This window comes from Ornithorhynchus anatinus, chromosome X1, assembly GCF_004115215.2.
Source record: "Ornithorhynchus anatinus isolate Pmale09 chromosome X1, mOrnAna1.pri.v4, whole genome shotgun sequence".
NCBI classification, from domain to species: domain Eukaryota; kingdom Metazoa; phylum Chordata; class Mammalia; order Monotremata; family Ornithorhynchidae; genus Ornithorhynchus; species Ornithorhynchus anatinus.
In genome coordinates this window covers 39,139,352-39,152,758 of record NC_041749.1, presented here as the reverse complement: position 1 = coordinate 39,152,758, position 13,407 = coordinate 39,139,352, and the positions used below count along the sequence as shown (strand labels likewise).

General features: G+C 43.9%; 1 protein-coding gene across 3 annotated transcripts in view; it reads left to right on the top strand.

Annotated features, from left to right (window-relative positions):
* ARHGAP26 (Rho GTPase activating protein 26) overlaps positions 1–13,407 on the top strand; it is a 472,294-nt gene that overhangs the window by 132,713 nt on the left and 326,174 nt on the right. For all 3 annotated transcript variants that reach the window (XM_029050709.2, XM_029050708.1, XM_029050712.1), the window contains exons 4-5: positions 2,434–2,505; positions 12,145–12,246. In XM_029050709.2, the coding sequence (XP_028906542.1) occupies positions 2,434–2,505; positions 12,145–12,246 (174 nt within the window). The remainder of the gene's footprint in view (positions 1–2,433; positions 2,506–12,144; positions 12,247–13,407) is intronic.

Here is a 13,407-nt window from a genome sequence, read left to right as displayed (position 1 = left end):
AGTATCCCTTCCTCACAGGGTTATTGTGAAGGTGGAAATGAACCAATTAACGTGAGAGCGCTTTCGTAATAAAAGCCCTATAGAATACCAAGGTTTGGGAAGCAGCGTGGCCTAGCGGATAGAGCATGGGCCTGAGAGTAAGAAGTACTTGGGGTCTAATCCCGGCTCTGCCACTTGTCTGCGGTGTGACCTTGGGCAAGTCGCTTAATTTCTGTGGGCCTCAGTTAACTAAAGTGTAAAATGGAGAGTAAGACTGTCAGCCCCATGGGGGATAGGGACTATATCCAACCTGATTAGTTTGCATCTACCCCAGCACTTAGAATAGTGCTTGACACATAGTAAGCACTTAACAAATACCATTATTATTATTCTTATCATTGTTATTATTATCCAGTGGGTTAAGGTTTTTTGGGGCTTTTGTTTTTAGTGTTTGTGAGCCGGGTGCAGGAGTTACTACTGGCAGTATCTGAGGGCTTTGGCTCTTCTTTGGTCATGTAACCCTGCTTATTCCTTTCTTTTCCCTCCCCTCTTCTAGGGAACATTAGCTGTGGATTAGGGAAAATTCTCCCCTCTCTGCCCCAGTCCACATGCCCTTCTGGGGAAGAATCCTCCTCCAATTCCAGCGTTTCATCACTGCCAGGCTGCTGAGACTTGTCTCCAGATTGGGCAGGGACTGGGAGGCGGAGAGGGGAGAGTTTGGCTTGTAACCCGCTTCTGGATGGCCCCTGTTTCTTCCTTTCCTTTTCCTCTCAATTTTTTTTAAATGGTATTTGTTATGTGCTTATTCTTTGCCAGGCACTGTACTAAGTACTGGGGTAGATACTAGATAATCAGGTTGGACACAGTCCATATCTTACATGGGGCTCATAGTCTCAATCCCCATTTTGCAGATAAGGGAACTGAGGCTTAGAGAAGTGAAGTGACTTGCTCAGCCTCACACACACAGTAGACAATTGGCAGAGAAGGAATTAGAACCCAGGTCTTTCTGACCTCCAGGCCCATGATCTATCCACTAGGCCATGATGCTTCTCTTCTAGGCCACATTCTAGGCCACACCTGGCCTTATTGCTCTGGTTGGGAAGAGGGCATGTTCTCCCAATGATTGTCATTTTAACCTAGACCTTTTTAGTGCCATAGGAGTCCAACATCAGGTTACCACCATGGGGTTACTCTGGGGCAATGGAGAGGGAGCGGGGAAACCTTTGTGCAGCCTTGCCCAAAGGTTTTACAGCAGTAAACGTCGAGGTGGAGAAGCAGCATGGTGTAGTAGATAGAGCTCGGGCCTGGGAGTCAGAAAGTCATGGGTTCTAATCCCGTATGCCACTTGTCTGCTGTGGGACCTTGGGCTAGTCACTTTACTTTCTTGGGCCTCAGTGACCTCACCTGCAAAATGGGGATTGAGAGTGTGAGCCCCACGTGGGACAGGGACTGTGTCTAACCCTATTTGCTTGTATCCACCCCAGCGCTTAGTACAGTGCCTGGCACATAGTAAGCACTTAACAAATAACACAATTACTATTAGGCAGCGTGGGAAGATTTGTGCACACTGAAAGTAAGGGCTGTATTTCACTTGTTCAAGCTAAAATCTAGCTCTACTTTGGAGGAATTTCTTACCCAGGGAATGTTGGGAAACTGCTTACCTGATCTGCTGGGTCTTACCATGAACAGAGAGTCTAGTCATCCATTTCCTGTTTTTAATTCTTCCTGGGTGATGGTGTGTCTTCATGACTCAAGCACTTTGAGGTGCTAATGCACCACTGAGAAGTTATCATTTTTAATCGATCCTGGCAGGGCTAATTTATTGAACTGAGAGGAAAAAATAAAAAAGTAAAATGTATTAGACCACTCTTTACTAAATAATAATAATGATAATAATGATAGTATTTGTTAAACACTATGTGCCAAGCACCGTACTAAGCGCTGAAGTAGATACAAGAAGATAATCAGACACTTCTCTGGTCCCACACAAGCAGTGTCTAGATAGTAGATCCCTCTAGACTGGGAAGTCACTGTGGCCAAGGAGCATATTTAGCAAACCGATTGACTTGCACTCTTCCAAGCACTTAGTACAGTGCTCTGTACTCAGTGAATACCATTGATTGTTGGGGGATCACAGTCTAGGAGTGGGAAACACAGGTATTTCTACCTCTTTGTACAGATGAGCAAACAGACACAGAGAGATTGAGTGACCTGCCCACGGTCTCTCAGCAGAGAAGTGGCAGAGCTGGAACTAGAACCGAAGTCCTGATTCCCAGGCTTGTGTTCCACTAAGCCAGACTGCCGCTATACCTGCTGTCGGATCCTCATCTGCTTATTTAAGTTCACATCAGGGCTAACCGTTGTATCGAGGTGAGGGATGGGATGGGTTCCTGCCCGAGGACCCGAGGCCAGATAAGATGTGTTTATGTTTGGGCTGTGGTTTTCTCTCACCAGATTGAGAATGCCAGCGAGGTGCTCATAACCCCCCTGGAGAAGTTCCGCAAGGAGCAGATTGGGGCTGCCAAGGTGAGATCTCTGGCATTCAGCTGCTTTTATTTTCTCCAGCTAGGCAGCCTCGCTCTAGCTGTAGGCCTGTCTCTAAGCTTTTCCAGCCATTCACGAGATTGACCTGTTCAAAGGAGGTGGTGCCGTTTTACTATTCCCTTTTCAGGTTCACAAGGTCTGACCATCTTAGGTAATTGTCCTGACCATCTCCATGCCAGTTTGTAAGCTTCCGAGGCTTTGCCTTATCCATGCTATATTATCTCTCCCCAGGGTGTCTAGAACAAGGCATCCTGTCGGCTTTCCAGAAACGTTCGTGTTTAGAATTTGGAGTTTGACTCTGGTGCCGTGACCAAGCCGAGTTTCCCTTTAATTATAGGGGAGCTGGCATTTCTAACTCGGAGAATCGAAATTTTAGGATGAGTGTCTTCCAACCCCCCCAGATGCTCTGGTAGGAGAGGCCCAAAATAAACTGTCCCAGTGTTTCCTTCCCCTAAGGTAAACTAAGACCCTGCGATTCATTCATTCATTCAATTGTATTTATTGAGGCTTACTGGGTGCAGTAAGTGCAGTATAAAAATATACAGACACATTTCATGCCCAAACAGAGTGGTCTCGGGCTAAGATGGGAGAGGGATGGGAAAGGTGTTTTCACTGGCAACAGTAGAACATCTCTACCAACTCTGATGTACTGAACTCTCTTTCATATTAATGCCTTTCTTCCCCTCTAGACTGTAAGCTCGTTTTGGGCAGGGAATGTACTGCTAATTCTGGTGTATTCTCCCAAGCACTTAGTATAGTCCTTTGCACATAGTAAGCACTCAAGAAATATCATTGATTAATTGATCTTCCAAGCAATTAGGCTGTAAACTCGGTTTGGGCAGGGAATTTGTCTATTAACTCTATCTTGTTATACTGTACTCTCCCAATTGCTTAGTACAGTGATCTGCACACATTAAGCGTTGGGTAAATACGATTGGTTAGTTCAGCAGTCTACACACAGTAAGCGCTCAACAAATACCATCTATCGACTGAAAGAAAGCAGAATTGGGATTCCTCGTTTCCTCAGTGCTAAAATTGCAGCTCCTTCAGTTAAGTGAAAGGGAAGATCCAAATGAAGCCAATTGCACCATCTGCAGGCATTTAGGTTCATCTGCACTGGGCAGATTGTTTAGGAGGCATCGTTTTCTCTTCCAGCCAAGGCAGTGAGATGGGTGGTCTGTGCACGTTTTAGGAGTGGAAAAAGAAACCCAGAAGGGGAGTAAAGAGCTCACTCCTTCAGCGAGCTGAGATCATTTGCTCTCAAGCAGCAGATATCAGCCTGTTTTCCAAAGCAATCAGTTACCTGGGAAATGTGAGCTTGCCGAGGTAATTTGGAGAATGGTTGGCAGGATTTAGAAGAAAGGAAGCAGAGCCAAGGGGGGTGAATAGGACTTGATTGAGGCAGCACAGGTTTCTTTCCAGCTTCACTCATTCCGTGCAGTTAGAGAAGACACAAGCTCCTTGCTGTGGGTTTGGGTTCAAGTATTGCAGAATCGGGCACCCTTTTCCCGGGCTCCCCCAAAACCTCGCTGCTTTCGAAATCCAGCCGAGGGCACACCTGTTGAACTCCATGGGTTGGGTTTTTCACTGAAGAGTTTAATCTCCCCTGTTGTCAGTCATTTATATTCATTGAGCGCTTACTGTGTGCAGAGTACTGTATTAAGTGCTTGGGAGAGTACAATTTTACCATATAACAGAGACATTCCCTGCTGTCCCTCCTTCCAATGGGTTTGCAGAGCCAACCAGGCCCATCTTTTGACCTCAGTATTTCAGGGGTATCTTTTGTCCACCCATAAGTGTTGGTGGTAGGAGGAGATCATTAAAGACGGTGAGACAGATGAACAGATAGTGCATGAGGGGATGTTGCTGTGGTAGCTTTCTCCTCCCGCCCCCCAGTTCCTTCCTTATCAACTCCTGCGATCACCAGCTGCCTACGAAAGGCACCGTGTGGGCTGATCACGTCTCCCAAGAAGGATTAATACCAGAAAACCATGACATTGGGTTCAGGGTTATTCCAGACAGCTTGTGGGGAGGATACAGGTTTTCCTGGAGGTGATTCTCACAGAAACCATCCCCATCCCCAACCAACCAAACACTTTTATGCTTTAGCCCTTGTCATAGTTCTCCTTTTCAGGGAAAGAACTGATGAAGTATTTCAGGGAACAGGGTACTCCCTTTAGTGCCTTCACTCCCTCCCCCTTCTCCCTTCTTTGCGTACATTCTTATACCATATCTGTAAATGTTTGAATTAAAAAAGAACCCAAAGATCCAGTCAGGGCCATTCTCGAAAATGGGCAGCTGAGCCAGTCTTCTTGAATTGGATCAAATGGAAGCGGCCAAGTTCTGTTCTCAGAGCTCGTCCCTCCCTGATGCTTAAATCACAGTTTTCCTCTGCCTTCTGTGACTTGTCTCAGTTGCCATAACAATCTGTTGCTACTTGCAGGAAACAGAATCAGAGGCTTCCCATCAAGCCTCTCAGGGAAGAGGCAGTCCATAAGCTCCTGATGCTAATGGTTCCACCGTTAGGGAGAAGACACTGTCGGTGTCCCGGCTAAATTGGTTCATTGTAGCTAGATGTAGGAAGGTGGGGGAAGAGCTCAGAATCAGGAGTTGTTATCTCCTGGGCCAGAGATGTGGAGCAGCAAGGTCTACTGGAAAGAGCACAGGCCTAGTGTTCTAATCCCAGGTCCTCCACTTGTCTGCTTTGTGGCCTAGGGCAAGTCACATAATTTCTCTGCACCTCAGTTACCTCATCTGTAAAATGGGGATTAAATCCTCCTCCCTCAGACTGAGACTGAGGACAGGGACTGTGTCCAACCTGATTCTCTTGATCTACCCCAACTCTTAGTACAGTGCTTGGTACATAGTAGGTGCTTAAAAGCACCAATAAAAAAAAGAAAAAGGAAAAAAATATGACTTTGGAGCATGCAATTGGGATGGGGCAAGCCCATTGTGGTCAGAACATTTGGGTTGGACAGGGTGACTTGTAGTAGCATATCCGAGGACCAAAGAACCCGACTCCCATCCTAAGGGTGTTTTGAGAGTAATAATAATGGTATTTGTTGAGTGCTTACTGAATGCCAAGCACTCTTCTAAGTGCTGGGGTAGTTACAAAGTAATCAGGTTGGAGACGGTCCCTGTCCTACTTGGGGCTTACAGATTTAATCCCCATTTTGTAGGTGAGGTAACTGAGGCACAGAGAAGTGAAGTAACTTACTCAAGATCACAAAGCAGACAAGTGGCAGATAAATGAGAAGCCGGCTATTGGAATATCTTCCCTTCTTCGGCAGAAAGCAAGCCTGCCTCTAACTCCTTTTCCCCAGGCAGGAGGTGGATGTTGAATTATGACCCTTGGTGCTCTAATACAGAATCTCAAAGTTTGGGGAATCCTAGGTCAAGTGCCTGTGCCACTCTTGAGGAGAAGCAGGGCATAGTGGATGGAGCACGGGCCTGGGTGACAAAAGGATGTTAAAATTTTATTACTAATAAGGAGTTTTATTAACAATAATAATATTAATGGTATTTGTTAAGCATTTACTATGTGCCAGGAACTATACTAAGCATTGGGGTAGTAACAAGGAAATTGAGTTGGACACAGTCCCTGTCCTACAATGGGCTTCCAGTCTTAATCCCCATTTTGCAGATGAGATAACTGAGGCACAGGGAAGTAAAGTGACTTGCCCAAGGTCATACAGCAGACTCATGGCAGAGCCAGGATGAGAACCCAGGTCCTTTTGATTCTTAGGCCTGTGCTCGCTCCACTAAAGCACTCTGCCTCCCTCTTGTCTGCTATGTGGCCTTGGGCAAGTCACTTCATTTCTCTGTGCCTGTTATCTCATCTGTAAAATAGGGATTGAGACTGTAAGCCCCATGTGAGAGAGGAATTGTGTCCAACCTTATTTGCTTGTATCCACCCTAGCACTCAATACAGTACCTTGCACATAGTAAGTGCTTAACAAATACCACAATTTTATTATTATTTTCCCCAACAGTCAATCAATCAGTGGTATTTGAGCTCTCACTGTGGGCAGAGCATTTTACTAAGTGCTTGGGAGAGTACAAGAGAACAAGTTTTGGTAGACACTTTCCCCGCCCATAAGGAGCTTACATTCTACAGAGGAAAACAGACATTAAAATGATTTACAGATATATGCATAGGAGCTATGCGACTGAAGTTGGGGGTGAATAGCAAGTGCTTAAAGGGCTCAGATACAAATGTTTAGCCATTGCAGAAGTGAAGTGGTGCAGGGAAAATGAGGGCTTAGTTGGGGAAGACCTTTTGAAGGAGTTGGGATTTTATTAAGGCTTTGAAGGTAGGGAGAGTAGTGGTCTGTCATATATGAAGCTGGGGGAGTTCCAGGCCAGAGAGAAAACATGAGTAAGGAGTAGGCAGTGAGATAGATTCATTCAGTCAGTCAGTCATATTAATTGAGTGCTTACTGTGTGCAGAGCACTGTACTAAGTGCTAGGGAGAATACAGTATAAGAATAAACAGACACAGTCCTTGCCCACAACAAGCTTACTGTCAAAAGGGATGAAATCGAGGTTCCGAGAGTAGATTGGTGTTAGAAGAAGAAAGTTTGTGGGCTAGATTTTAGTAGGAAATTAGCAAGGTGAAGTAGGAAGGGGTGAGCTGATTGAGTGCTTTAAAACTGATGGTAAGGAGTTTCTATCTCATGTATCAGTAGGTGAGCATCCACTGGAGGTTCTTGAGGAGTGGGGAAATATGGACCGAACATTTCTGTAGAAAAATGAACCTGGCAGCGAGGGAAGTAAGGACTGGAGTAGAGAGAGATAGGAGGCAGGAAGCATTCAGCTGTGTTGGGGAGAGATTTGGAAGAAACAAGAATTGGCAAGGTGGCTGACCTGCCACAGAGTTGTGGAGAGGTCCTGTTATTAGGCAAAGCAAGGGATTTCTTTGGTCAAGTACTTTGATCTCCAGCCAGTGCAGAACCAAAGCAACTAAAAGGTCTTTTCTCTTTCACAATATGTAACCCCATGGTTGTACTTTAAGGTCTTACTGTCCAGGGGGTGAAGTTCTTGGTGTGGCTTAGACTTTTATTTAGATTTTAAAAGTTTCCCAGTCAAATACTTACAAATTGTTAGTGGAGAATTATTATCATTATGAAAATGCTGAGTGTGAATATGTACTGCATGAGAGAGAGGTACAACCCCTGTCACATTGCTGAGCTGTGAAGAAGTTGTTCTCAGCCCTCAAGTAATTCCCCACTTTGAATCCCCCTTTTCTGTGCCCCCCGCCTCCTCCTTCCTCTGCCATATTCTGAGAGTTCTTTAATGACTCTTTGCAGGGTTGGGGAGAAGAACATTCGCAATGAGGTTTCTCCATATTTCTACCTTTAGTCTTCATTATGTTGTAAGTGGAGCCTGCCTCTTGCTCCAGGCACAAAGTTACTTCCTCCTTAGGCTACTCATTTGAGAAGAGAAGAGGTAGCTTGACTCTGTGGACCACTCCCTCCTCCTTGAAACACTATCAATCTGTCATTTTTTTGGTTGTTGTTGTTTTTTGTTTCTATTTTTTAATGGTATTTGTCAAGTGCTTATTATGTGCCAGACACTGTACTACGCGCTGGGGTAGATACAAGCTAATCAAGTTGGACTAAGTCCCCGTCCCTCTTGGGGCTCACAGTCTTAATCCCCATTTTCCAGATGAGGTAACTGAGGTACAGAGAAGTGAATCGCCTTGCCCCAGGCCAAGTGGCAGAGCCAGGATTAGAACCCATGACCTTCTGCTCCCAGGCCCGTTCTCTATCCACTACCCCACGCTGATGTTCTGTCTCCTCACAGACAGTGGGACACTGGGGAAAAGGAAAACAGCTGATGCCTATAATGCTTCTGGGCATGTAAATATATTTATTACACCCCACCCCCCCAACCCAGATACACACACGTGTGTGCGCACCTGACTGGTGTGACTGTTAAAATCGATGTGTTACCAACTTATTTTTATCTTGTTCCATGTGAAGATGCAACTGGCAGTGTCGGGGGGACACTTATTGCTCCCATTTGGTCACAATTTTCTTGCAGCTTCTGGTCTGAGAGCCATCTCCCTCATCCGTCAATGCTATTTATTAAGGGCTCACTGTGTGCAAGTGTACTCAGCACTTAGGCGAGTACAGTACTAAAGAGTAGGTAGACACGATTTCTGTTCTCAAGGAGCTTACAGTTTAATGGGCGAGACAGACATTGAAATACGTTCGGTTAGGGGAAGGAGAATATAAGGAGAAGAACTTAACTATGGGGATGGGGATCATTTATTCGATCGCATTTATTGAGCGCTTAGGGTACAAGGATTAATTGCCCCCAAAACAGTTGTTAGGTTGTCAACTTGTGCAGACTGGGTTGTAGTGGGAAATCAGCGAGGTTAAGTAGGATGGGGAGAGCTGATCGAGTGCCTTAAAGGAGTATCTGTTTGATGTGGAGATGGATTTCTTCATTCAATCATATTTATTGAGCGCTTACTGTGTGCAGAGCATTGTACTAAGCGCTTGGATAGATGGGCAACAATTGGCGGCTTTTGAGTTGTGGGGAGATGTAAATTGATTAATTGTTGTTTGCCAAAATGATCTTTTCTTCTGTGCTTTCTCCTCACTGCCCCAGCTATGTAATCGTTTGAGGATTTTGGTTTCCCCAAGGTATTATTTTTACAGCACATCCAACTGTAGCCTGTATAAATTGACCATTAAATCATATTACATATGAATACTATTAAAGCATGGAAGTATTATCTAGTAGCAGTTCGTCAAAGAATTCAAAAACGAGTTCAGGCATCACTGGCATCGCCTTACCCTTAACATTGTAGATACAAGTGATGGTTTAAAGAAGACTTTTCTGTTAGAGATCGAAGGATTTGTCATGCCAGTTGGTGATAAGCACTAAAAATACCACACATACTTAAGGAAAGGAAACTCGGTTGAAGATGGGGACGTATATTATACGGTGACTCACTAGACAATAGATCACATAATTGGAGCACAAAGATAATGCCAGCAGTTTCAATTATGTTGCCTGGACTGTACACTGACAGTTAGTCATCAACTATTCATTCATTCATTCAATAGTATTTATTTAGCGCTTCCTATGTGCAGAGCACTGTACTAAGCGCTTGGAATGTACAAATCGGTAACAGATAGAGACAGTCTCTGCCCTTTGACGGACTTACAGTCTAATCAGGGGAGACAGACAAGAACAATGGCAATAAACAGTGAATGGACTCATACCCTATTATAAATATGGTGCATAAGACTGTATAGGAAAACAGTTGCTCATTAATATACTGAAGCAGAGCCAGAATAACAGAACAAAGAATTCTGGTCAACAGACAAGATCCTCTGGTGTTTGATAAACTTAATAAAACAGTGGAGTGTATTGGAACACTTCTCCTTAAGAGAACAGAACTGTCAAGAACATACACTGAGAAGTTAGATAAGTATGCATGTCTGGTCAAAGAACTGAAATAAATATGAAGCTTGAAGTACAGCAAAGAAAAGCCAATTGTTGTCTTGGCAACTGCTGCTGTTCCACATACACTAGTTAAACACCATAAGAAACTGGGACTCATAATCTGTTGACTTGAATTCAGATGGTGTGAAATCTGTCAAAACCAGATTTTTGTTTGAACCATAAATGGTTACACTGGCTTGCCTTCTATAACACAGTAGTTCCATTCCTCAGACCCCCATTTGTGAGCTATTATTTCATTGGAAAATAGGGAGTTGTGCAGAAGATTACTTAAAAACAATTGAAATAGTACATGACTTCTGTCATGCCGGCTGTAATTCAATGACATGATGGAAAACAAGCAGTCTGCTTAGTCTGACATTTTCTCTGACACTTTATCTGTAGTTTATTAGCACCGCACAGAGAACCAGATTCTTCCATTTGTTACTGCTTGAAGTTTGATTTTTAGTAAACAGTGTAGTTTAAAAAGTTATAAATGGATTTCCTGAGCAACACTAATGAGTTATCTATAGTGTTGCTTTGCAGTTCTGTGATTCCAATTAAAGTGAACTTAACGAAGTATTCGAATGTCGAGCCGTATCAGCTGTAGCAATTTCACCACTGCATTATTTGGTCTTCCCTTATCTATCAGCTGTATTTACTGAGTGCTTACTGTGTGTGGAGCACTGTACTAAGCACTTAGGAGTGTACCAACGCAACAATATAACAGACACATTATTGGCCCACAATGAGCTTACAGTTTATAGGAGAAGAGAGACATTAATATAAATTAATAAATATGGGTACGTATTTAAGTGCTGTAGGGCTGGGTGGGAGTGAATAATGGAAGCAAGTTAGGGTAGTATAGGAGGGAATGGAAGAAAAGAAAATGAGGGCTTAGTCAAGGAAGGCCTCTTGGAGAAGATGTGCCTTCAGTAAGTCTTTGAAGGCAGGGAGAATAATTGTCTGTCGGATATGAAGCGAGAGGACGTTCCAGACCACAGGCAAGACACGGGCAAGAGGTCAATGGAGAGATAGATGAGATCGAGGTATAGTGAGTTTGTAGGCATTAGAGGAGCGAAGTGTGCTGGCTGGGTTGCAGTAGGAGAGGAGCGAGGTGAAATAGGAGGGAGTAAGGTGATTGAGTGCTTTAAAGCTGATGTTGAGGAGTTTCCGTTTGCAGATATGGATGGGCAACCACTGGAAGTTCTTGTGGAGTGGAGAAAAATGACCAAGGCGGCAGAGTGAAGTATGGACTGGAGTGGGGAGAGACAGGAGGCAGGAAGGTCAGCAAGGAGGGTGATAAAGTAATGAAGGTGGGATAGGATAAGTGCTTGGATTAACGTGGTAGATTTTGGATGGAGAGGAAAGGGTGGATTTTAGCAATGTTGTAAAGGTTTAACTGACAAGATTTAGTGATAGAATATGTGGGTTGAATGAGAGAGATTGGACTCAGGAAGGAGATGTTACAGGCTTGTGAGACAGGAAGGATGGTGGTGCTGTCTATTGTGATGGGAAAGTCAGGTGGAGGACAGGGTTTTGGGTGGAAAGATAAGGCTAGAGATGTCATGAGGGAGAAAGAAATGAGAGACTGCAGAGAGGGACAGAGATCAGGATTGTGTTCTCTTAACATTTCCCCTTAAAACACTGCACCTTGGTTGGAGTGCCTTTGACTTTGTGGCTAATCTGCATGGTATTCTGGTGTGTAAAGACCAGATGTATATGATAAATTAAAAATGTAATGCGATTTTTACCCCTATGATGGACTCCATTTTTCTTTTATTTGCACCAGTATCACAGACAAACCTAAAGACATCATCCAACTCCAAATTGAAAATGGGTCATGCTTCTGTCAGTATTCCCGCAAGTCTGTGTTGGAGAAAATTAATTCTCTTGTCTTATTTTGGATTTGTGAATGGGGACATAAGATACCTGTTGAAATGAGGAAGTTACATCGAAATGGGGTCTGATAGGAACTTGGAGGTCCCTGTGGTAATGTGCAGCAGTGTTTCCCAAACCAGGGATCCGGCAGTTCCTGGAGTTCAGGTCCTGATGTTGATGCCATTTCTGGGTGAGAGGATCAAGGGAGGGACCAAGAGAAGGTGGGGGAAAGGGAAATCTTGGGGAAATAGGCCCCTAAACAATACTTCTAATCTTTTACAGGATGCCAAGAAGAAGTATGACAAGGAGACCGAGAAATATTGTGGTGTTTTGGAGAAACACCTGAACTTGTCTTCCAAAAAGAAGGAAGCCCAGCTTCATGAGGTAAGGAGTGTCTTTGCCGTTTTGACTGTGCCCTTAACTCCGAGTTGGGGTTCTAAGCTGTTCTGTCAAGGGCAGCAAGGCATTTTCCTGTAGTAATAGTCCTTATATATGTGTGTTTTTGTATATATAAAAAGTTATAAATGGATTTATATATATATATTTTTAGATAGGGATATATATGGATTTATATATATGGTGTTTATTATGTCCCAGGCCCTGTGTACTAGGTGCTGGAGTAAATATAAGCTAATCACATTGGACACAGTCTATGTCCCACACAGGGCTCAGTCTTAATCTCCATTTTAAAGATGAGGAAACCGAGGTGCAGCCTAGTTAAGTGATATGCCCCAAATCCCTCCAGCAGACCTTTGGCTGGAAAAGTAGCGTAGCCTCATGGATAGAAAGCATGGGCATGGGAGTCAGAGGACCTGAGTTCTAATTCCGGCTCCATCACATGTCTGCTGTGTGACCTTGGACAGTCACTTAACTTCTCTGGGCCTCAGTTCCCTAATCTATAAAATGGGGATTAAGATTATAAACCCCATGTGGGACATGGATTATATCCATACTGATTAGCTGTGCTAAGCATACAGTGTCTGGAACATAGTAAACTCTTAACAGATACCATTACAAAAAGGTCAAAATGCTCTTTTCCCCACTGCTCAGTTTTCTGTTTCCTCTTCCTGTGATGCTGTCAACTCGATTATGGCTGAGGACAACTCAAGGGGAACCAACCAGTGGATCCTTATTTTATTATATAAATATATATTAATATAATTGCCTATATATTATATTGCCAATATATTAATTATTAGTCCCATGCTTTAGATGATTGAGCATCACTCTTTTCCCGGAAGTAATAATAATAATGATGGCATTTTTTAAGTGCTTATTATGCATCAAGCACTGTTCTAAGCGCTCGGGGAGACACACGTTATTCAGGTCGGACACAGTCCCTATTCCACATGGGGCTCACAGTCTTAATTCCCATTTTACTGTTGAGGTAACTGAGGCATAGAGAAGTTGTGTGACTTGCCCAAGGTCACACAGCAGGCTAATGGTGGATCCTGGGATTAGAATTTAGGTCCTTCTGACTCCCAAGCCCTTACTCCATGCGGTTGGCCATGCCACTTCCCAGTATCACCCAAACCGTTGCCTTTC